Genomic DNA, 20,682 nt, shown 5'->3' on the forward strand with positions numbered 1-20,682 from the left:
CTTATATGGATATAAAGAAAATAAAAATTCCCTGATCTTGCAAAATGTTTTTTCAACTAAATTTAAGAGGCTATAAATAGTCTTAATAGTATGTTTGAGGCACATGAATTGAAAAACACGAATTGTTCACCCAGTCAGTTTTTGCATTTGGGTTCTTATTTAGGTAGAAAGTTTTGCGTGGTTAGAGTGCATGTAGCACATTGGATTTTGGCTACTATATTATAAATACAGTAAAATAAATGCACATGCAGTGGTTATATAGGTAGAACTTCAAGAAAAAATGAGGAGCAATTATTCTCTTTCAGGTATTTTATAAATACTGTGTCAACCAGAAAGAAAAGGTATTTAGTAGGAAATTACTGGCATCCATCTCTGAACTATCCTGATTTGCATTGAAATTTTAGATCCTTGCTTTGTATAAAAGCACCACTGTTATTTTGATTATCACAAAATTTCCTAAATACACAGCAGCACTCTTCACTGAAGATCTGGATAGCCGAGTCAGTCTCAAAGAATGTATACAAGCAATAACTCTGTTCCTATGGCTGTTTGCTTGCTTTTACCTTACAGAAAGAAGCTGAAAGGGAGAAGTGATATTCACTAGTGAAGCTGAAGGTTATCAATAGAGAGACTTAATTTTTTTCTTGTCTTTAAATTTAGTCATTACCTTCCAGTACAGAGCATCCTCACTAAGTAGCTAATTAAAGCTGTTTTTTAGATGTATTTTTTTGTTTTGTTTTCTTCTTGCTATTTTCCCATTTTGCTAGTGTGCAGATGGGGGTGGGGAGTGGGAAATAAGGGAGAGAGCATGTTCCAGAGGATGCCAGGATGACTTCAGTTATTGGATGACTGCTGTCTGATGGATGGAAAAAGGAGGAGTAAACCTTCCAGTCTGCGCTGACGGAGCTGAAACACAGAAACCCGATTTACAGGTAAGGGTGAAAAAAACCCCAAACCTGTTCTGAATATCTATTCTTGATCCTTGCCACAACATTTCTTGGGTATAAAAAAATGCATGTGAAGCATCTTGTTTGTTCCTCATTAATGACTTCGAAGCAGCTTTTCATGTTGTTATTTCTCCTGCCTAGGAGGTTTCAACTGATGTGAGATCCATAGACAGTGAAATCATAAACATGCCTGATACTATCTGACAACTTTCTCATGTGACAATATAGGCATTGCATTTCGTTGATGCTGAAGCTGTTCAGTAAGCTGTAGGAAGAGAGGTTTTTTGTGTGATAGAAATACTCGCTGTTGAAAATACACTGTATGCTGCCAGCAGGAAAATAGTGCTGTAAAATATAAAAATGTTTTCTTTGAGTTTGGATAGAAAAAGGATTTACAAATTAACTGCTTCTAAAACTGTATGTGTTTTATTTAGTGTTGAATATACAGTAGAATGGCTTCTCAGAGCAACTCTTAAAGGGTTCTGTGGATTTTTGCATTATTTTTAGGTTTGGAATGAATGTGGTTTATAATTCAGTCATAAAATTATCTTTGTCATAAAGAAAAAACATGATGCATATAATTAAATAATGTGTACAAGACAGATAGATCTTGTAGTACTTACATACCAGTTTTAATAAACTGTTGAAATAGCTTGTATGAAACCTGTTCTGCCGAGTTTACATGTTATTAGTAGCTGTTAGTTCACAGATGGCAAGTAGCAAATAACTTGGTACAGAAAATAGATTTGTTTATCAAGCCACATTATTTGAGGATATAGGACTACAGGCAGAAGTCCTGGCCCTACTGAAAGAATTGGAGATTTTTATATTGACCTCACTGGGGCAAGGATTTCAACATGTCAGTTCTCTATTGACTTTTTTTTACACTTTACGTGTAGAAATTGTTATATGACTCTGTTTTGTTGGTTTGAAGCAGAAATCTTAATTGAAATAAATGAATTGTTTGAGAATATATAGTCATAAAAAATAATTATAAAGCTAAAATGCTGGAATTAAGTTTTAATAGATTTTAGTCTCTGAAATCAGTAAACGTGTGTATCCATTTTTGTTGAATTCATTGAGTGAATTCCTTTAGAGCAGACCTAAAAATTATTAAAGAAAAACCGGACAAAGTCAATAGAACTCTTACTGAATACTAAAGACAACTGGAAGAAGCTTTGTCCTCTGTCCACTTGTTTATACACCTTACCAGCTGTAAGCATCTGGAGCAGTGTCCCTTTCTCTTAGCTGTTTTTTCAGAGAAAGGAGCCTGATATGTTTGCTAAAGAAACAATAAAAAATTAATAACTTACAGCAAATGTCAGCCATTTACAAAATTATTCTAAAAGACTGATGAACTGGTTTGTTGGTTTTTTTTTAATCCTGGAACGTGAACATTGGTAAATAATACTGATGGAAAAATACCTGAGTTGCATTCTAACGTTTCTTATTAGGGGATATATCTGAAAGCATAAGCACAACTGTTAAATTAAAATCTCAAATCTGTGTATTACAATCACTTTTTTCTCCCCTCAAATGAGAAATCTGGTTCAAAGCAGCTCCAGTAACAGAGAGGAGATGATGAAAACAGAGATCAAGTTCCACATGTATTTAAATTATTCTGTCTCCTTGGAAACACTGCTGCTGCAGATGGATTTGGCTTTTGGTGGCTAAAAATACCTACTGCTTAATAATGACAGCATGAAAGATACTGAATAAAACTACTGTGTTGTCACTAGTTTTAAAGTTCCCTAATGATTCAGGTACGCTACATGAACTACAGATTTGCATTTTCTGTCCAGTATTCCCTATCAGCTGCTGCCAGCCACTCACCAGCTCAGTGGAAATGAGATAAGCTCATTAGCCTTGGTTGGAGACCCTACTGAGAAGGAGGTGTGTGAGTGGGAGGTAGGCTAGACAAAGTTTGAAAGCAGGTAGAAATTTGGAAAAAGAAGTTCATGGTGGTGGTGCGAGTATGTGTGGTGTAATATTTGGGGATACTTCTAAGAAAGTCAATGGGAAGAAGAGTATGCTTAAGCCCTGCCTTTGTAAGTTAACATTTGTATATAAAAGAATGTCTTATTATTAATTACAGAATCTTTCGTGAATGCTTCCTTATCAGTTGTATGTGTAGGTCATTGAAATATCACACAAACTATTTTAAGTCAAATATTAAATTACCTTAAACTCCAAAACTTAAATTGCTAAAGCACCTGGTGTGAGCAAGAAATAGTATTACATTACTTAGCATTACGAAGAAATTTCATCCTTTAAAGAATTATTTTCAGTTAGGAAGGCATAGCCACTATTTTTTTAAAAAATCCAGTTCTTTATTATTTATTCCCTCCACATATCACACCTTCTTTTGTTGTTAGCTGATAGTCAGTATACATGGAAAATACTTACATTTTTTTTGATCTCTCCTTCATGTTCATTGGATTACTTCCTGCTTGTGTCCAGAAAACAGAACAAGTGACAAACATTTCCTCAGTGCTGCATGGTGGGCTAAATAGACCTTTTCTTTTATTTTGTTAGTATTTGCATGTTTTGTTGCAGCATAGATCAAAATTGCTGGTTAATTTTCCATTATTGAATGAGGCATTTTCCTGTTGTGCAGTGTCTTAAAGACAACATTAAAGTATTACAAGGTATCGTTACATGTATAAATAATTAATCCTCTACAAATTAATACTAAAATCTATTTTTAGCTGGCAACACAAGTACCAAAGGTCATTTGAAATAAAAGTTGAAAATGTAGTTTTGATTAATTGAAATGAATAAGAGGATAGGAGCTGGTATTTTTCCTTCTATAAGAGACTATTAACATATTAATAAGGCAGATTATTAAATGAATTATAGAAACTTTTCTATGAGGACAATAAAATCTAATCATAGCAGGCCTTCTTATTGAGAATAATTTGTTTTGTATTTATATGAGTGAAAGTGAGTTGCTTTAATTTTAAAACCCCCTTTCCTATAGTGTATAATTTAAGATTCAGTGGAGATAGTAAGTAAATCTAAACATTATTTGAGGACATTAAAGTATGATAAGTTGCTGGCAGTAGCATTTGTGTGTTTTATGGTGGTAGTCAAGTTGTGCCAATTTGACATGAATCCTTTGATTACTGGATATAGAAGCAGAAGTTCTCATCTGCTGAAAACAGTAATGAGAAAGTTTGTTGCACATTGCCTGTCATTATGTCTAGGTTGTGGAAGATAGTGTTGATAACACAGAAAGTACTGCTGTTTTGTGGTTTCTGTGTTGTTTTGTTTTTAAATAAAAAGTTGCAGGCAGATGAGCTGAGGCTTCTGCCAGTCTAGGTTTTTCCAGCAATTTTCATTGTTGTTTGTTCATGCCTGAAGAGAGTTCTGTGCTATACAGCTAGACCACATAGGTGAATTCAGACTATCTTAACACACTTGTCACTCTCGAAAAAAAAAACCTGAACTCTCTGTTCATCTTGTTTCTAAACGCTAATCTCTTAAAATTAGACATTTTTTATATTGTTGCATACAAGTAGTGCCATTATTGTCAGTAATTATGGCAAGAGCAAGTTATGAAGGATTTGGTCTTTTGTTACATACAATTTGCATCTACACTCTCCTGTCCCCTGTCAGAACCACACATCTCTCCCTCTATACATAAACCATTAAGCTGGAAGAATTTCCTCATGTCCTTTCAGATAAGAGGAAAACATAGTTCAGAGTTACTTTTGCAAGTATATTCCAGTACATTTTTCTGTCACAAGTTCATACTGTGTTTCTTGGAGTTCAGATATTCTGGGTTTGGGGGTGTTGGGATTTTCTGAGGGTTTTTTTTTGGTTGTTTTTTTTTTTTTGAAACTGTTCATCACTACAGATTTCAAAGGAGAGAATGACTAACCCTGTGTCAAGATGCAGAGATCATGGCACAGAAGGGGAGGACTGCTGAATTGGTGCTCTCTCTGCTGGCTTTGGTGGCAGTGGTGAATGAGCAGCCAGGCTGTGTGTTAAAATAGCGTGCAACAAGGAGCTAAGTAGCACATATCAAGGCTGTAGAGGTGTGAAGGCCCCTTTGGCATATACTGATCTTGACCATGCTGTACTTTGTCAGGAACATACTGAGATATACAAGATATCCTACCATGTTGTGCAGTTCCTCTGCAGGCAGTTGTGAGGAACTGAAGGAGTTAATGCCTCAAATATTCATCCAACTGTTTGCTGTACTGATCTTCTAAGGAGGAAAGCTAAACACTGGCTCTAGTTTGATACTTTGTATAGACAATGCAGACCTTGGACTGTGCCTTGAAGAGAAGGCTAAAAGACCGATAATAAGGGAACATCTGCCCCAGAAGAAGCCAGAGGCTGGATGGTTGGCTGAGAAGTGTGAAGTCAGTGAAAACCTGTGGTAACTGGGGTAAAGGTAAAGGTGGCAGGGAGAGATCATGACCACTGTCTCAATTGGATGAAAGGGTTGATTGCACCCCATCCCCACTCAACGCATGCACAGAACCCATGCTCCACCTTTCCTCATGTCTCATGCTGATGAGTTCATGGAAAACCTGCCTCTCATCGTCTAGTATGCAAATCAGCTGATAAGACAAACTTAAAAAGGTGACAAAAAACTTTGCTGGGTGTGCACCCACCACCCAAGATTACTGGACCTGAGACAATGCTGGAACCTGGCGTGGTGTTCTAGATTCTTTGATTTCTCTTTCTCTCCCTTTATTTTCTTTTCCCTCCTTTCCTTTCTTTCTTACAGATTTATCAAGATGAGACCACTTTGCTTACTATCCTTTTCTAAGTTTGTTTCTGCTGCAAGTAAAAAATTTTAAACAGTCATTTGGTGTCTTTCACCTTAATTTAACCTGAAGAGATCATGAAACCTTTACAACTCCCTGGGCTCCTAGTCCGAGATGTAACAGCAGTGCACAAGACTGGTGTTCATGAAAGAACAGTGTGGAAGATCAGTACTAAAATAGTATGAAGACATATCACAGTGTGCCAATTAGTATTACTACCTGGGCTAATGTGGGCAAAATTTATATTAGTAAAGACCCCTCATTTCCAGCACTCAAAGTTGATGACATTTCCAATCTCTGCTATGGAGCTGGACCCTACTGCCATTCTTGTAGCTGCGAGCAGCATGATGTAATGCTGCTGTGCCAAAAACATGCTGAAAACACTACTGCCAGTCTCAGAGCTTCACTCCAGTCACTGAGGAGGGGCTAAGCATGCTGAATGTTATCTGTCCTTTTGCAAAGAGGTGGAATAAAGATGTGTTGTTAGTATGCTGTCTCCCATCATTTTTGGTGACATGGGATTAAGTGCACCCTCGGCAGGTTTGCCAGTGACACCTAGCTGTGTGGTGCAGCTGACATGCTGGAGGGAAGGGGTGCCATCCAGAAGGAGCTGGACAGACTGGAGAGGTGGGCCTGGGCAAACCTCATGAAGTTCAACAAGACCTAGTACAGGGTCCAGCACATGGGTTGAGGCAATCCCAAACGTGAGTACAGGCTGGGTGATGGGTGGATTGAGGGCAGGCCTGTGGAGGAGGACTTGGAGGCATTAATGGATAGAAAACTTGACTGCAAGCCAGCAATGTGCGCTCACAGCCCAGAAAGCCAACCTGGGTCCTGGGCTTATCAAGAGAAGTGTGACCAGCAGGTCAAGGGAGGGGATTCTCCCCCTCTACTCTGCTCTTGTGAGACTCCACCTGGAGCACTGTGTCCAGCTCTGGGACCCCCAGCATCAGCAGGACATGGACCTGCTTAAGTGGGTGCAGAGGAGGCCACAAAGATGATCAGGGGGCTGGACACCTCCCCTGTGAGGACAGGCTGAGAGAGTTGGGGTTGTTGAGCCTGGAAAAGGAGGTCGTCTCCAGGAAGACCTTATAGCAGCCTTCCAGTACTTAAAGGGAGCTACAGGAAAGATGGGGAGGGACTCTTCATCAGGGAATGTAGGGATAGGATGAGGGGTAACAGTTTTAAGCTGAAGGAGAGAAGCTTTAGATGAGATACAGGGAATAAATTCTTTACTGCGGGGGTGGTGAGACTCTGGCACAGGTTGCCCAGAGCAGCTGTGGCTGCCCCCTCCCTGGCAGTGTTCAAGGCCAGGTTGGACGGGGCTTTGAGCAACCTGGGCTAGTGGAAGGTGTCCCTGCCCAGGGCAGGGGGTTGGAAGTAGATCTTTAAGGCCTCTTTCATCCCAAACCATTCCGTGATTTTTGTATAGAAGATGAACCAGTTCTTTGCATCACCTGCATGCCCACAGATTTTTGCGTGAAGAAATATTAATTGATGAAATTTTACCATCAAAGTTTAAAATGTACAGTTGGCAAGTCTTCAGCAGTGTTACCTGAACACTTTGGAAAGGACTTCATAGCAGGCCCCTCTTAGATGACTTGGATGGAGGGTAGCCATTATGAACCTGAGTTTGTGACCCAGCTTTAGCATGACTTTCTCCTGAATCTCCTGTTTGCCTTTAGGACTCAGTGTCATTTGTGCATCTTTCATTCTTGAAGAAGCAGTTCTTTCTGCAGCAAGCTTAGAAAATTGTTATAAAAGAAACACAAGCTCAAATTAAACAGCTTTAGTGGGCAAATCTCATCTTGACAGGAAGGTCCTCTTGCTGAATGTACCTGAATTCCCTTCTACCAGGTTGTGCTTTTGTCATTGGAGACCTGAATGCTAAACTCACAGATGCCTGGTTGAATTATCACTGCCTCTTACTCATCTCATTTTGTTCTCTGGGGAGCATGCTGAGAGAAGATTTAGGAGAACTAGCCTAGAATTTTCTTCTCTTGGCTGAATTACACAAGCGTTTCATTTACTGTTGACATTGGTTGATGTACCTACGAACTGAACTCAGGCATCAGAAGGCCATTTCACTGCTGCTGTGTGCAGGATTTTTATATTTGGATGATGGAAAGGGGAATATTTACATGCTTGGTGCATGTAGGACCTTAAGAGATGCTTCTGGAGGACTATGGGAGCCAGATCTACCACTGCTGCATCTGTACCGCTTGTAGAGACAGGCGGTGAGCATATGCCAGCATCCTTTCTGCGTTCTAAATTCATTGCCAGTGGAGTTAGTTGGCGTGTGTTAGAGTGTACAACAATGTGTAGGCAGTCTAGAAGATTAGTGGATTAGTACTCAAGTGTGAAATCAGGAGTGCTGTAAAGTGATGGTATAGAAACCGTGCAAAGCGCAGACTTGGCAGGATTTGGCTTGCAATGCCAGAACAGATTCCTCAGGTTGAATTATGCAGCCTTATCCTGCAGGACTGACTTAGTGCTATGGATTTAGCTAGACTGAAGCAAACGAGCAGAGAAAGACTTTTCCTATCTTACATCTGTGTAACGTGACCACTGCTGTAAGCATAAATTTATGAGTAAGATTATACTAATGGTATTCTCTGTGCCTATACAAAGCAGTCTCTTTAGTGGAATTAGCTTGCTATGTGTTTTTAATTTTTACAGATTGTAGTAGTGAAACTATCAGAGCTTACCTCTGGCAACTGGTGCTTGTGATTAAAGCTGCCAAATACAGCAGCAAAACATGTATTGCAAACATTAATTTGAATTCTGAACAGCTGTTTGATTCATGTTCATGTACCTCTGTTGTTCACTGTTTGCAAGCATTCATGCAAATGGATTTTTGTCTGCATTAATGCAGTCCTTTACATGAATAGTAATTTTTGCAAGCAAATAATATTCTTTGTGTGAGTGGTGATGTCTCTCTAGATGCTTTTGGTTTTGACTCTTCCCACCCCCTTTAAAACTGTCAGTTACACAAAGAGCAAAATAATTAAGTGCAGTATGTGGAACCAAATAAACACCTTGATTAGTTCATGACCATTTCTGCTGCTGACATTTATTCAGCAGGTAAGAAAAATGTCTTTTAAAAAATCAAGCTTTGTTTTCAAGCTAAGAAAAAGATCTAAATTCAAAGAGAATATTAATCACAACAAATAACCCAAACATCTCTGCTTGTGAGCATCAATATTCATGATTTCACTGTGAAATTATTTGCCAAGTCTCCCTAGCATGTTATAGTACATGCTGACTGGCCAGTGGGTGGGAGTTGTTTGTGATGAGTACTTTGCAGTAATGTTTTATGTGTAACATCTGTTTTCTGCATCCTCCTGTTCAGTTTGCAGTCATTTGCCTAGAAGTGTGTTTTGTTCGGAAGCAAATCTTTATTGCTACTACAGACTTTGTCTAAATTTTTCTGTACTTTCAGTTGATACATTTGAGATGAAGCAAAATGCAGTGTGAGTCATAGGTCATCTTTGACACCTGCCTTTTATTTTTATTTTTATTTTTGTTTTTATTTTCAGGCAAGACTTTTTATCCAGGTAGATTTCATCATGGTATGTGATCAGCTGTCAAGAAGGAATTAGTACAAAATAAGGTTTCATAAATGAACGACAGAAGCAATTAATAGGATCCCCCCCCCCCCCCCAATGCCAGTGAGTTCTTAGACTTTTTGTCTTTTTTTTTTCCTGAGCTTTAGTCAGTAACTGATTGCTGTAGTGAGGCTTCTCTCTAAATCGTGAGGGTATATAATCTGAGGCAGGGTCATATTTTATTATTTCATATCTGTTTGGTATGTTTACAGCATATGGTACACACATGAGGTTTATGTCTTCACAGGTATGGTCCATACTTGTTCAATTTCCTGTGTGGTGTTGTATGAGCTATATACTATAGCACTGAATTTTGAAAACCAGACATTTATTTGAAGATTTTGACTAAGATGGAAATGTCTTTGGATTTGTCTTTGTCACTGCACAGAGATTTTGTAAATTCCATATTTCCATTTTGCTACTTTCTTAGTATTTTTTAGCAGATTTCAAAGCAAAGGCTGAAGTGCAAGTTAGGAGATGGAGATACCTGCTTTCTAAAGGACCACTGCAATGAGATTGTTACCATAGTTTTCCAGCCTTTTCAGGTACAAGAGAAAATGCAGCCAGGCTTTAACATTATTTTCCTTTGTAGGTTCCAGGCAGTATTGTGACTGTTATAAATATATTCCCCACATTTACATGGGATTTTTATCTTCTAGCAATAGCATGTTGCCTCTGAACTTTTTAAATGTATGGTGCCTGCCAATTATCTGGTATTGTAGCACGGCAAAGCCTGTTGCCATGGAGCTTTGTGGACTTGCTTCACCAGTCAGCATACTTGTAGTTAGAGAACTGGTTAAATGATCTCTTTGTAGTGGTTTCTTCAGGGTGAAGGAAAACTGGGAAGAAAGGAGGAAAAAATGAATGGGGGGGTCTTTAAGAAAGGTACATCCTTCTTGCAGCCTACATCCATCATATGCTTCTGCTGTGTCAAGTTGCCATTTTCTTGAAGAATCCTTACCTGTATCAGGCAATTGGTATTTGACCTAGAGCTCACAACAATGTGTGTAGCTAATTTTCTTTGTTTTAATACTGTTCCCCGTGTTTCAACTTTTTGTTTTGCTTTGCTGTGGATTACTGCTATCTTAGCACAGTGAGGAGCATGGCAGAGGATGATGTATCACATTGCTGTGTGAGGATTTTTTGTTGTGAAAGATACATAAACAACCAGGAAAGCTTCCAGTGTCTGCTTGTTACTCAGTTGTGTGAATCAGCAGGATGCTGCTCCAAATCAATCTTAGCTACTAGACAGCTATTTAATAATTATTCAGAAAGGTCTGTTTCTCATTGAACTTTTCAAGCCAACTTTCTCCCTTTTTTACATAAACTGACAAGTTTGATGTAGCAGATGTCTAACTGTAGCTGGTGGTTGGTTTTCAGTGTTTGCTTCTGAATGCTGGATCCTACTGGTGTCTTACTGGAAGTCCAAGAATATTGACTTAACCATTCTGTGCATTTGTTTTTCTTAATTACGTGATGCTGTTTGGTTCCTGTAGCCAGTTGTGGACTTTTGTGTACTGGATTCTATGCAGAAGTACTCACATTTGCTCATTTTTCTTCAGAATGTACATACTGCTATGGTACTTCTGTGTGTTTGAGATTATTCCCATCCTACATGATGTACTGTTTTACATGCCATGTGACATCTGTGTGAGCAAAATTGAACCGCTGTGTAGTTTATTACCATTATGATTTCTGTTATCAGATACAGGGTTTATTTATAGTTTAACTTTCCATTCACATATTGAAAATTTGACTTGTATAAGCCTTTGGTACCTTGTCCCCTGAACCTGTAGAGTCTTCAGCTCAGATGAGGTTGGATTTGGTGGATTTCTTTGTGACTGCAGTTGCTTCAGGTTGATCCCCCAAAATCTGAAATTACTGATTCAGTCATAGCTATGGTGCAGGAGAAAGTACAACAATTCAATTTGAGTTGCCTGTCCTGGTTCCCTGACTCTGGATTTAGGAAACCTTTCGAGTACCACAAACTTCATGGCCTCATTGCTGTTAGAAGTTTGATTGTTGCTTATTGCTGTTCGTCTCTTGTCTTGCACTGGGATATATCACATCATCAACAGAGAGTGCAAAATAATGCTTTCATAAACAGTACTGGGTTGTGTGTCACCATGCTTATTATCTCTGAGTTCCTGGAGATGTGGATCTCACTCAGGTACCACAGGATATTTATGTAAACAAGGCATAGGTTAAATGTATCAGATATCACATGCCTTGTGCTACTGTGCAGATGTGCTTCTTTCTGAAGAATATTGGCTTATGGAGCAGCAGCTGTTTATACAGATGTTATTCTAAGGGGATCTCCTGCTGGTACATACTGTGTACAAACAGTTTTAGATGCTCTTTAATCTATTTCTCTGATAGCCAGGCTCTTGAATAAGGGACGTCTCTCCTTTCTCCTGCATAGCATTTTCCTGGGGAGACTTGATAGCAGAGAGACTAGAATCAACAGGCAAGTGGCAACACCTGAATAAAGAACCTTCTTGATAATCTTGGAGGAGGAAGTTGAGAACAAAAATTGGGCAACAGTGATACTAAATATATATTATGGATATCTAACCCCTCTTTATGTTTTGTGATGATTCTTAGGTTCTGCAGTATTCCCATACCTCCTGGTTTATCTTTATCAGCTAGCTGGGTGTAGAGCTAACGTGTATGCCACTTCCAAGGATCCTAGGAATCATTCGTTATGGTTTGCTACAGAAATCTTAATGAAATGACTTTGCTGCTGGCAGGTTGTGACACTTGGTGCAAATCTAGGCTATGCTAAGTGCAAGCAAATTTTAAACCCTTTGGTGTGAAAGTTACTTGTTTCTGCTACTAGCTATAAACAGTTCTGGCTATTGAGACTCTCACTGTCTGCAACAACTCTATTGATGTGCAGAGATGCATGTTAGTCATCCAGTTGCTGTGTAGTATACTTGCAGAAGATGTCTGACAAAAGAGCTTTTGTCTGAAAATCATCTTGGGCTATGAAATTAGTTCTTGCTCTCTAACAGTCTGCACACTAGTGATGATTGCAGCTGTTGGGTTTGCCTTGCAGTGCAGTTATGACTGAGGTTCTTTGGACCTGGAACTTCATGACTCCTGCCTGTAGCTGTGGATTAGGGCTCCCTTGTATGATAAACCCTTTGTCAGCCTGTTTCTCACTCTCTTTACTGAGATGCTTGAGTGTAAGCATTTTCTTTCTCACACTCCAGCTGCTTCTTTACTCTCTTCTGCAGTCAAGCTATAATCCTGTGGTTTTGATATTGCAGGCTGTTGCCATGGAAATAATGGTGATTTCACAATTTCAGTGCTGTAAGCACTGCAGGAGGCAATGGAAAAGGTGGTTGGCAAAAGATATAGTGAGGACGTGGGGGACAGTTCAGAGGAGTTGTTTCTGAACCTGTTTTTTGGGGGGGTTCTGCCTCCTCTCTCTCTATTATTGTGGGTTTTCAGTGTGTGTGTATGGTGTTCTTTTCTCTCCTCTCTCTTTTTTTTTTTTTTTTTTTTTGTAAATGTGATTTTATTAAAGGTTGATGCCTAACAGTTTCACATGTTCTTACATTTTTTTTCAAGGGTTATTCCAAAGTGATGCTAAATGATCCTTTCCTTGTCCTCAGAATAAAAATGCAGTGCTTTCTTTGATGCTTATAGTAATGCATTTTTGCACAAAAGGGCAAAGGTTGACATCTAAGCGCATTCTGTTTAAGTCATGTCTTTAGCCTGAAGAAATCCCTTTCAGGAAAACGTTTTCTTGATAAATAGTAAAACAAGCTGAGAACATCATGACAGGCATACACATTTAAAGCTGTCTGTGTGACTGATAGTATTAAAACCTAATATATTCGTTATTTAATTTTTAGTGTGCTCTGCATACGAACAAGTTTGATGCTGAAGATCCACTTATGCAGCATCTGTTCTTAGCATTATGTTGTGATTCCACATCTATACTGAAATCTTTTCTCTAAATATGGACTCATAAAGGTAGAATGAAACTTACTGGAGGAAATCAACTTTGTTATAAAATGAATTGAATTGGCAGCTTAACAAGCTGAAGGCAAGTGGCATTCAGAAGAATTAGAATTTTTTATACTATATGTTTGAAAGCACAAAACAGCAGCCTTTTTTCCCCAGCTATTTAAAGCAACATTCCACTGATTATTGTAGTCGGAGAATAGATATTATCTGTAACTTTTAAATTAAGATCTTTGAATGAATTTTCAGTCTTCAGTAGGATGTAATCAGTAACGATGGTGACAGTAAACTTTTAAGATCTTTTTTTAATTAAAGATAGAGAAAAAATTGTTTCAGCCTATCAGATACATTAAAATGATCTAGGAATTGCTTTTAAAAATATTTTGATCTTTTTCTGCTTGATATTCCATAAATGGAGATAGAATAGCTGTTATATATGAAAGGCAAACAATAAGGAATGTTCAACATGACTCTGTTTTTGTGGGGCAGGTTTATTAGGAAGCCAGGTTTGTAAGCATGGATTAAATCCCTTGATACTTTACTTGTATGAATGGAAATAGTCTTATCTGAATTTCACAAAAACACTGCAAGAAACTTCTGCATTTTAAAATTACAAAATGAGCCAGAACTGTGTTTGCAGGACCTGGCCTGAAAAGATGCTAAGTATCTCATGCTCTCAGATCTAATTGAGAATGTGGGCATTTGATAGTACTGTTACATAAATCAAACTTCTAAAATAAATCAAAAGAGAGAACGTTTTCTGTCTGAACTGTATTTATTACTGAACACTGATTTTTGGCATGTAATGTTTCATGGTGCCAAGTAAGTTTTTAAGTGTTGTATGAAGGTGCATTTCTGTGGAACTGTATTGGATTATATATACTTTATGCTTGGCCCAAACTTGCTGCGTAACTGAAATACTTTTTTTTTTTTTTTTTTTTTTTTTTTTAATGCATCAGATTGGTTATAGAATTTTGTCTTTGCTGATAGAATACAGGTAGGATCTACCTTCCGTCTTAAAACTGTCTGTAAGAAAGTCAGTAAGATGATGAATGTATTGATGATAATTATTTTTGACTCCTGCCTGGAAAAGTAGTTTAAAACTCTTGATAAAAAGCCATTTAACTACAGGTTGTAGTATCTGATTGATATATGAACTTCTCCATGATAAATGAATTTGAAGAGCTGGACAACAGGCAGATGTTTCAGTGCCTCATTGCCTCTGTTCCTGTTACAGGTGCATGTGACAGCATTGCAGTGATGAGTGGAATTTTAAAGAGGAAGTTTGAAGAAGTTGATGGCACCTCACCTTGTTCCTGTGTGTGGGAATCAGATGATGACATTTCTAGCAGTGAAAGTGTTGACAGTGGAAGAAATGTCCATCCATCCACTTCTAATCATTTTTCTCGTAAGTACTAAAGTTGTGTGTAAGGCATGATACTCCTTTTTATAAAAGCTCAGAAAGGTTTATCTTACTTGGAAGAAATACAGTGTGGGCTATCTTTTACTTTGAAGCATTTTTCTGTTTTATTACATTTAAATGTTGACACTGTGAGGAAGTGCTTCCTTTTGAAAAAGAACTGTTTCTTCTGGTAGTTGTTTATGTAAAAAAATTTCAGAGGAAACTTCACTTGTAAACAATATAGTATAAATCTAGATAGTGTGAAATGTTTTAAATATACAGGAGAAAATCTTCCATTTTGTGTGATGATTTGGGGGAAGAGGGAAATGGGCAGAAACAAAGCTTGAAGGCTAGAGCTTCTGCTTGACCCTGTCTTTTCAGAGTTAAAGTGTACATGATCTGTGACAGAATAACTGATACCTTTGATCATCTTGCCACCTGAGCCAGTGCAACCACACAGCCCTCAGTCTTTTTCTTCCACTCAATACAGGAGTAAACAGAGGAAGAAATTTGTAATTCTTCCTGAGAAGATGTTAGATTCATATTTGATGTCTCCATGAGACACTTGAAGAACAGAAATCCTTTTCTTGTTCCCACTTAACCGGCTGAACATGAATAGTTAATCTAGAACATATTTTTCTTTTAACTTCTCAGGTTGAGTTTATCAGTTACTAAACTTGTATAATTTGTGAAATCTACATAAAGCCTCATATCTGCAGTAAACCATGTGTGTAAGTTAGTAGCAGTAAGTCATCTAGACTTTTTAACAATTCATATGTAGCAGCTAGATTTTTTTTTTTTTAATTGTATGCCTAATAAAGCTAGGCTAGAGCTATTTAAGAATTACAGCTGGCAATAGGGTTAGTGAAGTTCCTTATCTGAAAATGAAAAAAGCTCCTCATACAGCCTTCTCTTTGAGTGGACTTTTTAAAAGCACAGTGAGGACATGGATGTTCAGCTGAGGGTGGTGGTGAGGGGTTGTACTCTACCTCAAGGGGCACCACATGAGTCTGTCCTGAAACCCGTCCTGCTTTTTTGATCCATCCTTATCGACTGCCTGAAGAAGGTGACAGAGTGACTTGCATCAAGTTTGCAGAGAACTATATTGAGGGGAACAGTTGATGCCCTTAAGGGAAAGCCCCCATTCAGAGAGATTTAGGCAGGCTGAAGGAATGGTCTGACAGGAGACACATAAATTTCATCACAGACACATGCAGAGCTGTGTACCTGGGAAGGAAGAGCCCCTTGCAGTGAGCTGGGAGCTGAATGGCTGGGGAGTAGCTCTGCAGAAAAGGCCCAGGGCTCTTGGCAGACAGACAGCAAGCTGAAGTGTGCCCTGGCAGCCAGGTGCAAGCCAGCAGTGTGCCCTGGCAGCCACTAAGGGCAGCAGCCTCCTGGGCTGCATGAACAGAGGCACAGCTAGCAGAGTGAGGGAGGTGACTATCCCCCTTGGCTCACTGCTCATGAGACTGTACCTAGAATATTGTGTCCAGGTTTGCCCCCCCCACCCTCCCCAAGAAAGACATTGATAAAGTTGAGCAAGTTCAGCAGAGGGTCACCAAGGTCATGAGGGGCCGGGAACATTCACCCTGTGAGGAGAGGCTGAGAGACCTGGCCTTCTTCAGCCTGGAGAAAGGAAGGTTGGGGGGGACCTAGTAGAAACAGTGCAGGACCTGGGAGGAGGTTACTCAGAATGTAGTCAGGCTCTTCCTAGTGGTGTGTGATGGGAGGGTGAGAGACAATGGATGTAGACTGAAACAAGATTATGTTCTGACTGAATGTAAGGAGAAACTTTTCACCATGAGGACAGCCAGGCACTGGAACAGGTTGCCCATAGAGGCTGTATAGTCTCTGTCCTTGCAAATTCTCAAGACATGACTGGCTAAAGCTGTAAGCAACCTGGACTGATATCTTAGTTGACCTTGCTTGGAGTAGGAGGTTGGACTACAGACCTGCTGAAGTCCTTTCTAACCTGAGTTATTTTGTGGTTTTCTGGTATGTGTGAATTAGAGGTTCAGAGAGAGATGAAGTAGCACTGCTTTTTCTTGTGACAGAACCAAGCTAACTGGTAAGCAGAGTGGTAGCAGCAAGCACGTGTCCAGAAGCAGTTTGTACAGTGCTGTGAAACCTCGACTACACTGCTTCGGGGCCTGTTCTGATAAGTCTGTAGGGAACTGTGTTTCGCTTCATCAGTTTACTAGCTCAAGTCTTTGCTAGGGGTTGTTTGCCACTTTCCACTGCCAAATGTGTGTGTACATCCTGTGTTCTCGTTTGATACTTTGAGTTTTGCTGCCTCATCTGACTGCAGTCAGCAGCCAGTACTGAGTGGTTTTGAAAAGCCCAGGTTTTCTCTAGGCTTCTTACAGAATTTAGAGTGCTAGTGGGAAGAACAAAGACTGGGATGACTTTAGACACAGGTAGATGTGAGATGTCCCACTTTCTCCTCCTCCTCAACTCATTACACTGCTTTGATTGTGTTTCATGCTCTTACTGTTGGCTCTTGGAACTTGAACTCTCCAAATTTAGTGATGTGATTTTCAGCCTGGAGTTTTTTCCATTTGGCAGTCTGCCAGTGTTTTTGTCTACTGAATAGGCTTCAGGGCATGATGCAGATACATTTATTTTGCTTTTCTTTGTTTTCAGTTTTTATGTGGGTTTTTTCCCCCTTTATTTTCATTGTTTCGTTCTTGACAGTGCCGCAACCTATTTGCTCATGTTTCTCTAGGCAATGGCAGTACTTTTCTAATGCAGCTGTCTAGGTAAGTACTTTGTAAGATTTTTGTGGAAAAACCCCACCCGAATGTCCCTGACTGCTGCAACAGTAGACTTTTATAAATCAAAAAGTAAATAAATCAGTTCGTGTTTTCATAAAGCAGAAATACACAATAAAGTTTGAATTTAAGAAGCTTGACTCTCTATGGTGGAATCTTGTACAATTTAGCAGCATCAGAATAGAAGCCACATGTAATTCTTTTTACAATGGTGTATATAGGGTGGTGAAGAATCAGACCTGTAGCCCAAGAAAATGTAATATGTAATGTAAATTAGCTGAGGAACTTCTGGCCATGTTCCTGTCTGTTTGGCAATTCCTATAAGACAGTTTTATTTCCCTAATTTTACTAGCATCCGTTGTTTTTTGGAAGTATTATATTTTTCTGGGGAGAATGGGTTTATCAGAGTCATTACTGCAACAGATTACTACTTACTAACATTTTTTCAGAGTATCTAAAATTGCATATTTTGTATCGGAACTTGTTATTTTCAGTCAGATTCTGTTAGTAGTGGTTTTCAGATTCCTGTTGTTTTGTTAGTCATCAGCTTCTACAAAACCCAGATGACACATTAGCAGTCCAAAATCTCTAGGTGTAAAATGGAAATCAGCAAGAATATTTGCAAATAAAGATTATTTGTATGAGAAAGTTGCAGGATTGGGTTTCATAATGTTTGAATACAGGGCAAAACAAGAAAGCATGCCCCTCTGTTGCAGACACCTCTGTCCTCGCTAGCATATGTTATACAAGTAACAGCAGGCTTTTGGAATATGTAAGACATGTTTGCTCTAGCCTCATCTGAGATCAGTGTAAAATTCGTTCTTCCTCAGCCCACTCTATGCAGTAATGTGTTTATTCTGTACACATGTTCCCTGAAGTCTGGGTTCTTACTGTGTGCTCAAAGCCACTCTGCTGTTCAGAAAAATCTGAAAAGATTAGTAGAAATTCTTCTCACTCCTCTTTATCAATACATGTTCAGATTCATTGCTTTTCCAAGGGACTGCTGAGGCACACAACAGCAATCTAAAAAATCCTCTATTATGCCCTGAGCTTCAGTAATCCCTGTCAGTAACAATACTTCTTTGTGATAGCGGAATGTAATATTATAACAGTATTTTATAAGCTGCATGTAGATTAAGACTGTTGTTAATAATTAATACTTAACATATTACATTAATCTTTATATTCCTTTTCCTGTGGTAGCATGTTTTATTCAAAAATAAATGTTGGCCATATCCAAATCAGTTAAATGATTACAGTAGCATTATATTGTTTTTTATTTCCTCAATGGCATCCATGGAAACAAGTGTGCCATTTTCAATATAGATACAGGTCTGTGCGTGTGTTTACATGTGTGTGCATATGTTTATAGCTTGAACAAAGCATAACTATATATGTAATTTGTAAAAGCATATATATGTGTTAGTGTACATATATATGTACAAGTGCAATAAATGTGGTAATGGCATACAGAAATGTTGAGTGATATTTTAAAGGTAAAGCTTGTGGCAGAATACCACAGAATTGAAGAGTGAGAAGCTACGGGGTTTTATACGTACTGTTTACTAGGGTCCCAATCATGGTAACTGAAGAAATATATCTGTTTCTCTCCTGCTAAGCTTCAGAAATTTGAGTGAATCAGGCACTCATTTTCTAGTAAGAAGCCTGCACAATATGTGCAGGAAACAATTAATTCATGCCATTCTTGTTAAGGAGTTGTGATTTATGGTTGTTTCTTTGTTTCTTGAGGAAAGTTTACTATTTCACTCATGGATTGTTCGCTAGTCGTTTTACTGGAATCTGGATTTCACTTTGTTTTAAATCAGAACTCTTTTCTAAACTCATGCTTAGGGAAGTTGACAGATGAATTTGTGCTGGCTCAAACTTTATCTCAGGTGCAACTGGAAAGTTCCCTTTCATTTATGTCAGTTAACATTCTGTGGATTGCTGAAGCATGTTACAGACCAACTATGATCAGCCCTGCCATTAAATATAATTCTTAAGCGGGGGCGGGGGTAGTGGTGGTTTGACAGTGAAGTTGTTTAACAGGTCTGGAAACTGCTAAGTGCAGTCATGATAAAACAGAGTTTTATATTTAAGATCATTCTAGGAAAACATAGGGAACAACAGTACATGTTTGATCTCTTGTCAAAATATGTGTACCTAGTTATTTGAAAGAATAAATTAAAGCTACAAAGTAAAAATATGTTTTAAGGACACTATCTGAAAACAAGAAAGAGAGTCCCTTAAATTTCCTTGTAAAACTCAACTGAAGGTGTCCGAGATTTTTTTTTTTTTTTTTTAAAGATCTGAATGCTTCGACATTCACATGGCTGCTTTTCATATTATTCACGGTTAAAGTACTTGGTTTGCTCACCCACAGTGAGGCCAGCCCAGTAGTATTCCTGTGTATTATGATTATCTTCTTTTCAGCAGGATGGTCTCTGTTTAAGGGGCAAATGGTTGCAGTAAGCCAGTCCTGTCAGTTAGCAATTATGAAGTGGTTCCAGTAAAAGGCAGGAAGAACTCTGCTGTGTGGAGCTGGTCTGTAATTTGTCTCTGGGAGATGGAGGGTGAAAGACGCATGTAGCCTGTGTTAGTCCAGAGTAGAGTTTTATTTTACTGAGTTTTGTGTCATAGGGAAAGAACCTGAAATAACATGTGGCCTGGAGCTGGACCACCGTGCAGTGGGACAGAAGCCTGCAGATTAGAATTATTTTTCTGAACAGCATATGTAGGAGACAGAAAGTAATGACAATACAGATTTTTAAAGTGATTTGCCTCAGTTTAAAATGCTGAAAATGGGATCTCAGGAATGCTGAGAATACTGACCAAAAGTCCCTTGCAGGATATCTCAGATGTATGATGAAAGAAATTCAGTCTCCTTAAGTGGAAGCTTGTACTGAATGTTCTGGGAAGAGTCTGTCTGCTGTTAATGTAGCCAGTGTATAGAGCAAGAGTAGTAAATACTATTACTTTTCAGACTCTGACCAGATTATTAAAACCAATAATCATATCTGCTGTTACAAGATTCTTTGTTGGATTTAGGGAACTGTTTGACTTCCTAGTTGAATTCACTGAAGCACTTCCAGCATGAGAACCAGAGCCAGCAGACATTTTCCATTATCCTGTTGTTATGTCATGACTGACTTCAGTTTTTACAGTTTCTATGACAACCATGATTTTTGATTGGTAAAG

The 20,682-nt window shown here is 38.7% G+C and overlaps 1 protein-coding gene across 3 annotated transcripts in view; it reads left to right on the forward strand.

Moving 5' to 3' along the window:
* The window catches only part of CSRNP3 (cysteine and serine rich nuclear protein 3), a 111,884-nt gene that overhangs the window by 19,208 nt on the left and 71,994 nt on the right, over positions 1 to 20,682 (forward strand). For all 3 annotated transcript variants that reach the window (XR_012633949.1, XM_074910633.1, XM_074910632.1), the window contains exon 2: positions 14,549 to 14,719. Coding sequence is in view for 2 of the 3 variants with exons in the window: in XM_074910633.1 (XP_074766734.1) it covers positions 14,572 to 14,719 (148 nt within the window). In the remaining variant the exon portion in view is untranslated. The remainder of the gene's footprint in view (positions 1 to 14,548; positions 14,720 to 20,682) is intronic.

The sequence above is a fragment of the Athene noctua genome, chromosome 7 (genome assembly GCF_965140245.1).
Source record: "Athene noctua chromosome 7, bAthNoc1.hap1.1, whole genome shotgun sequence".
Classification (NCBI taxonomy): domain Eukaryota; kingdom Metazoa; phylum Chordata; class Aves; order Strigiformes; family Strigidae; genus Athene; species Athene noctua.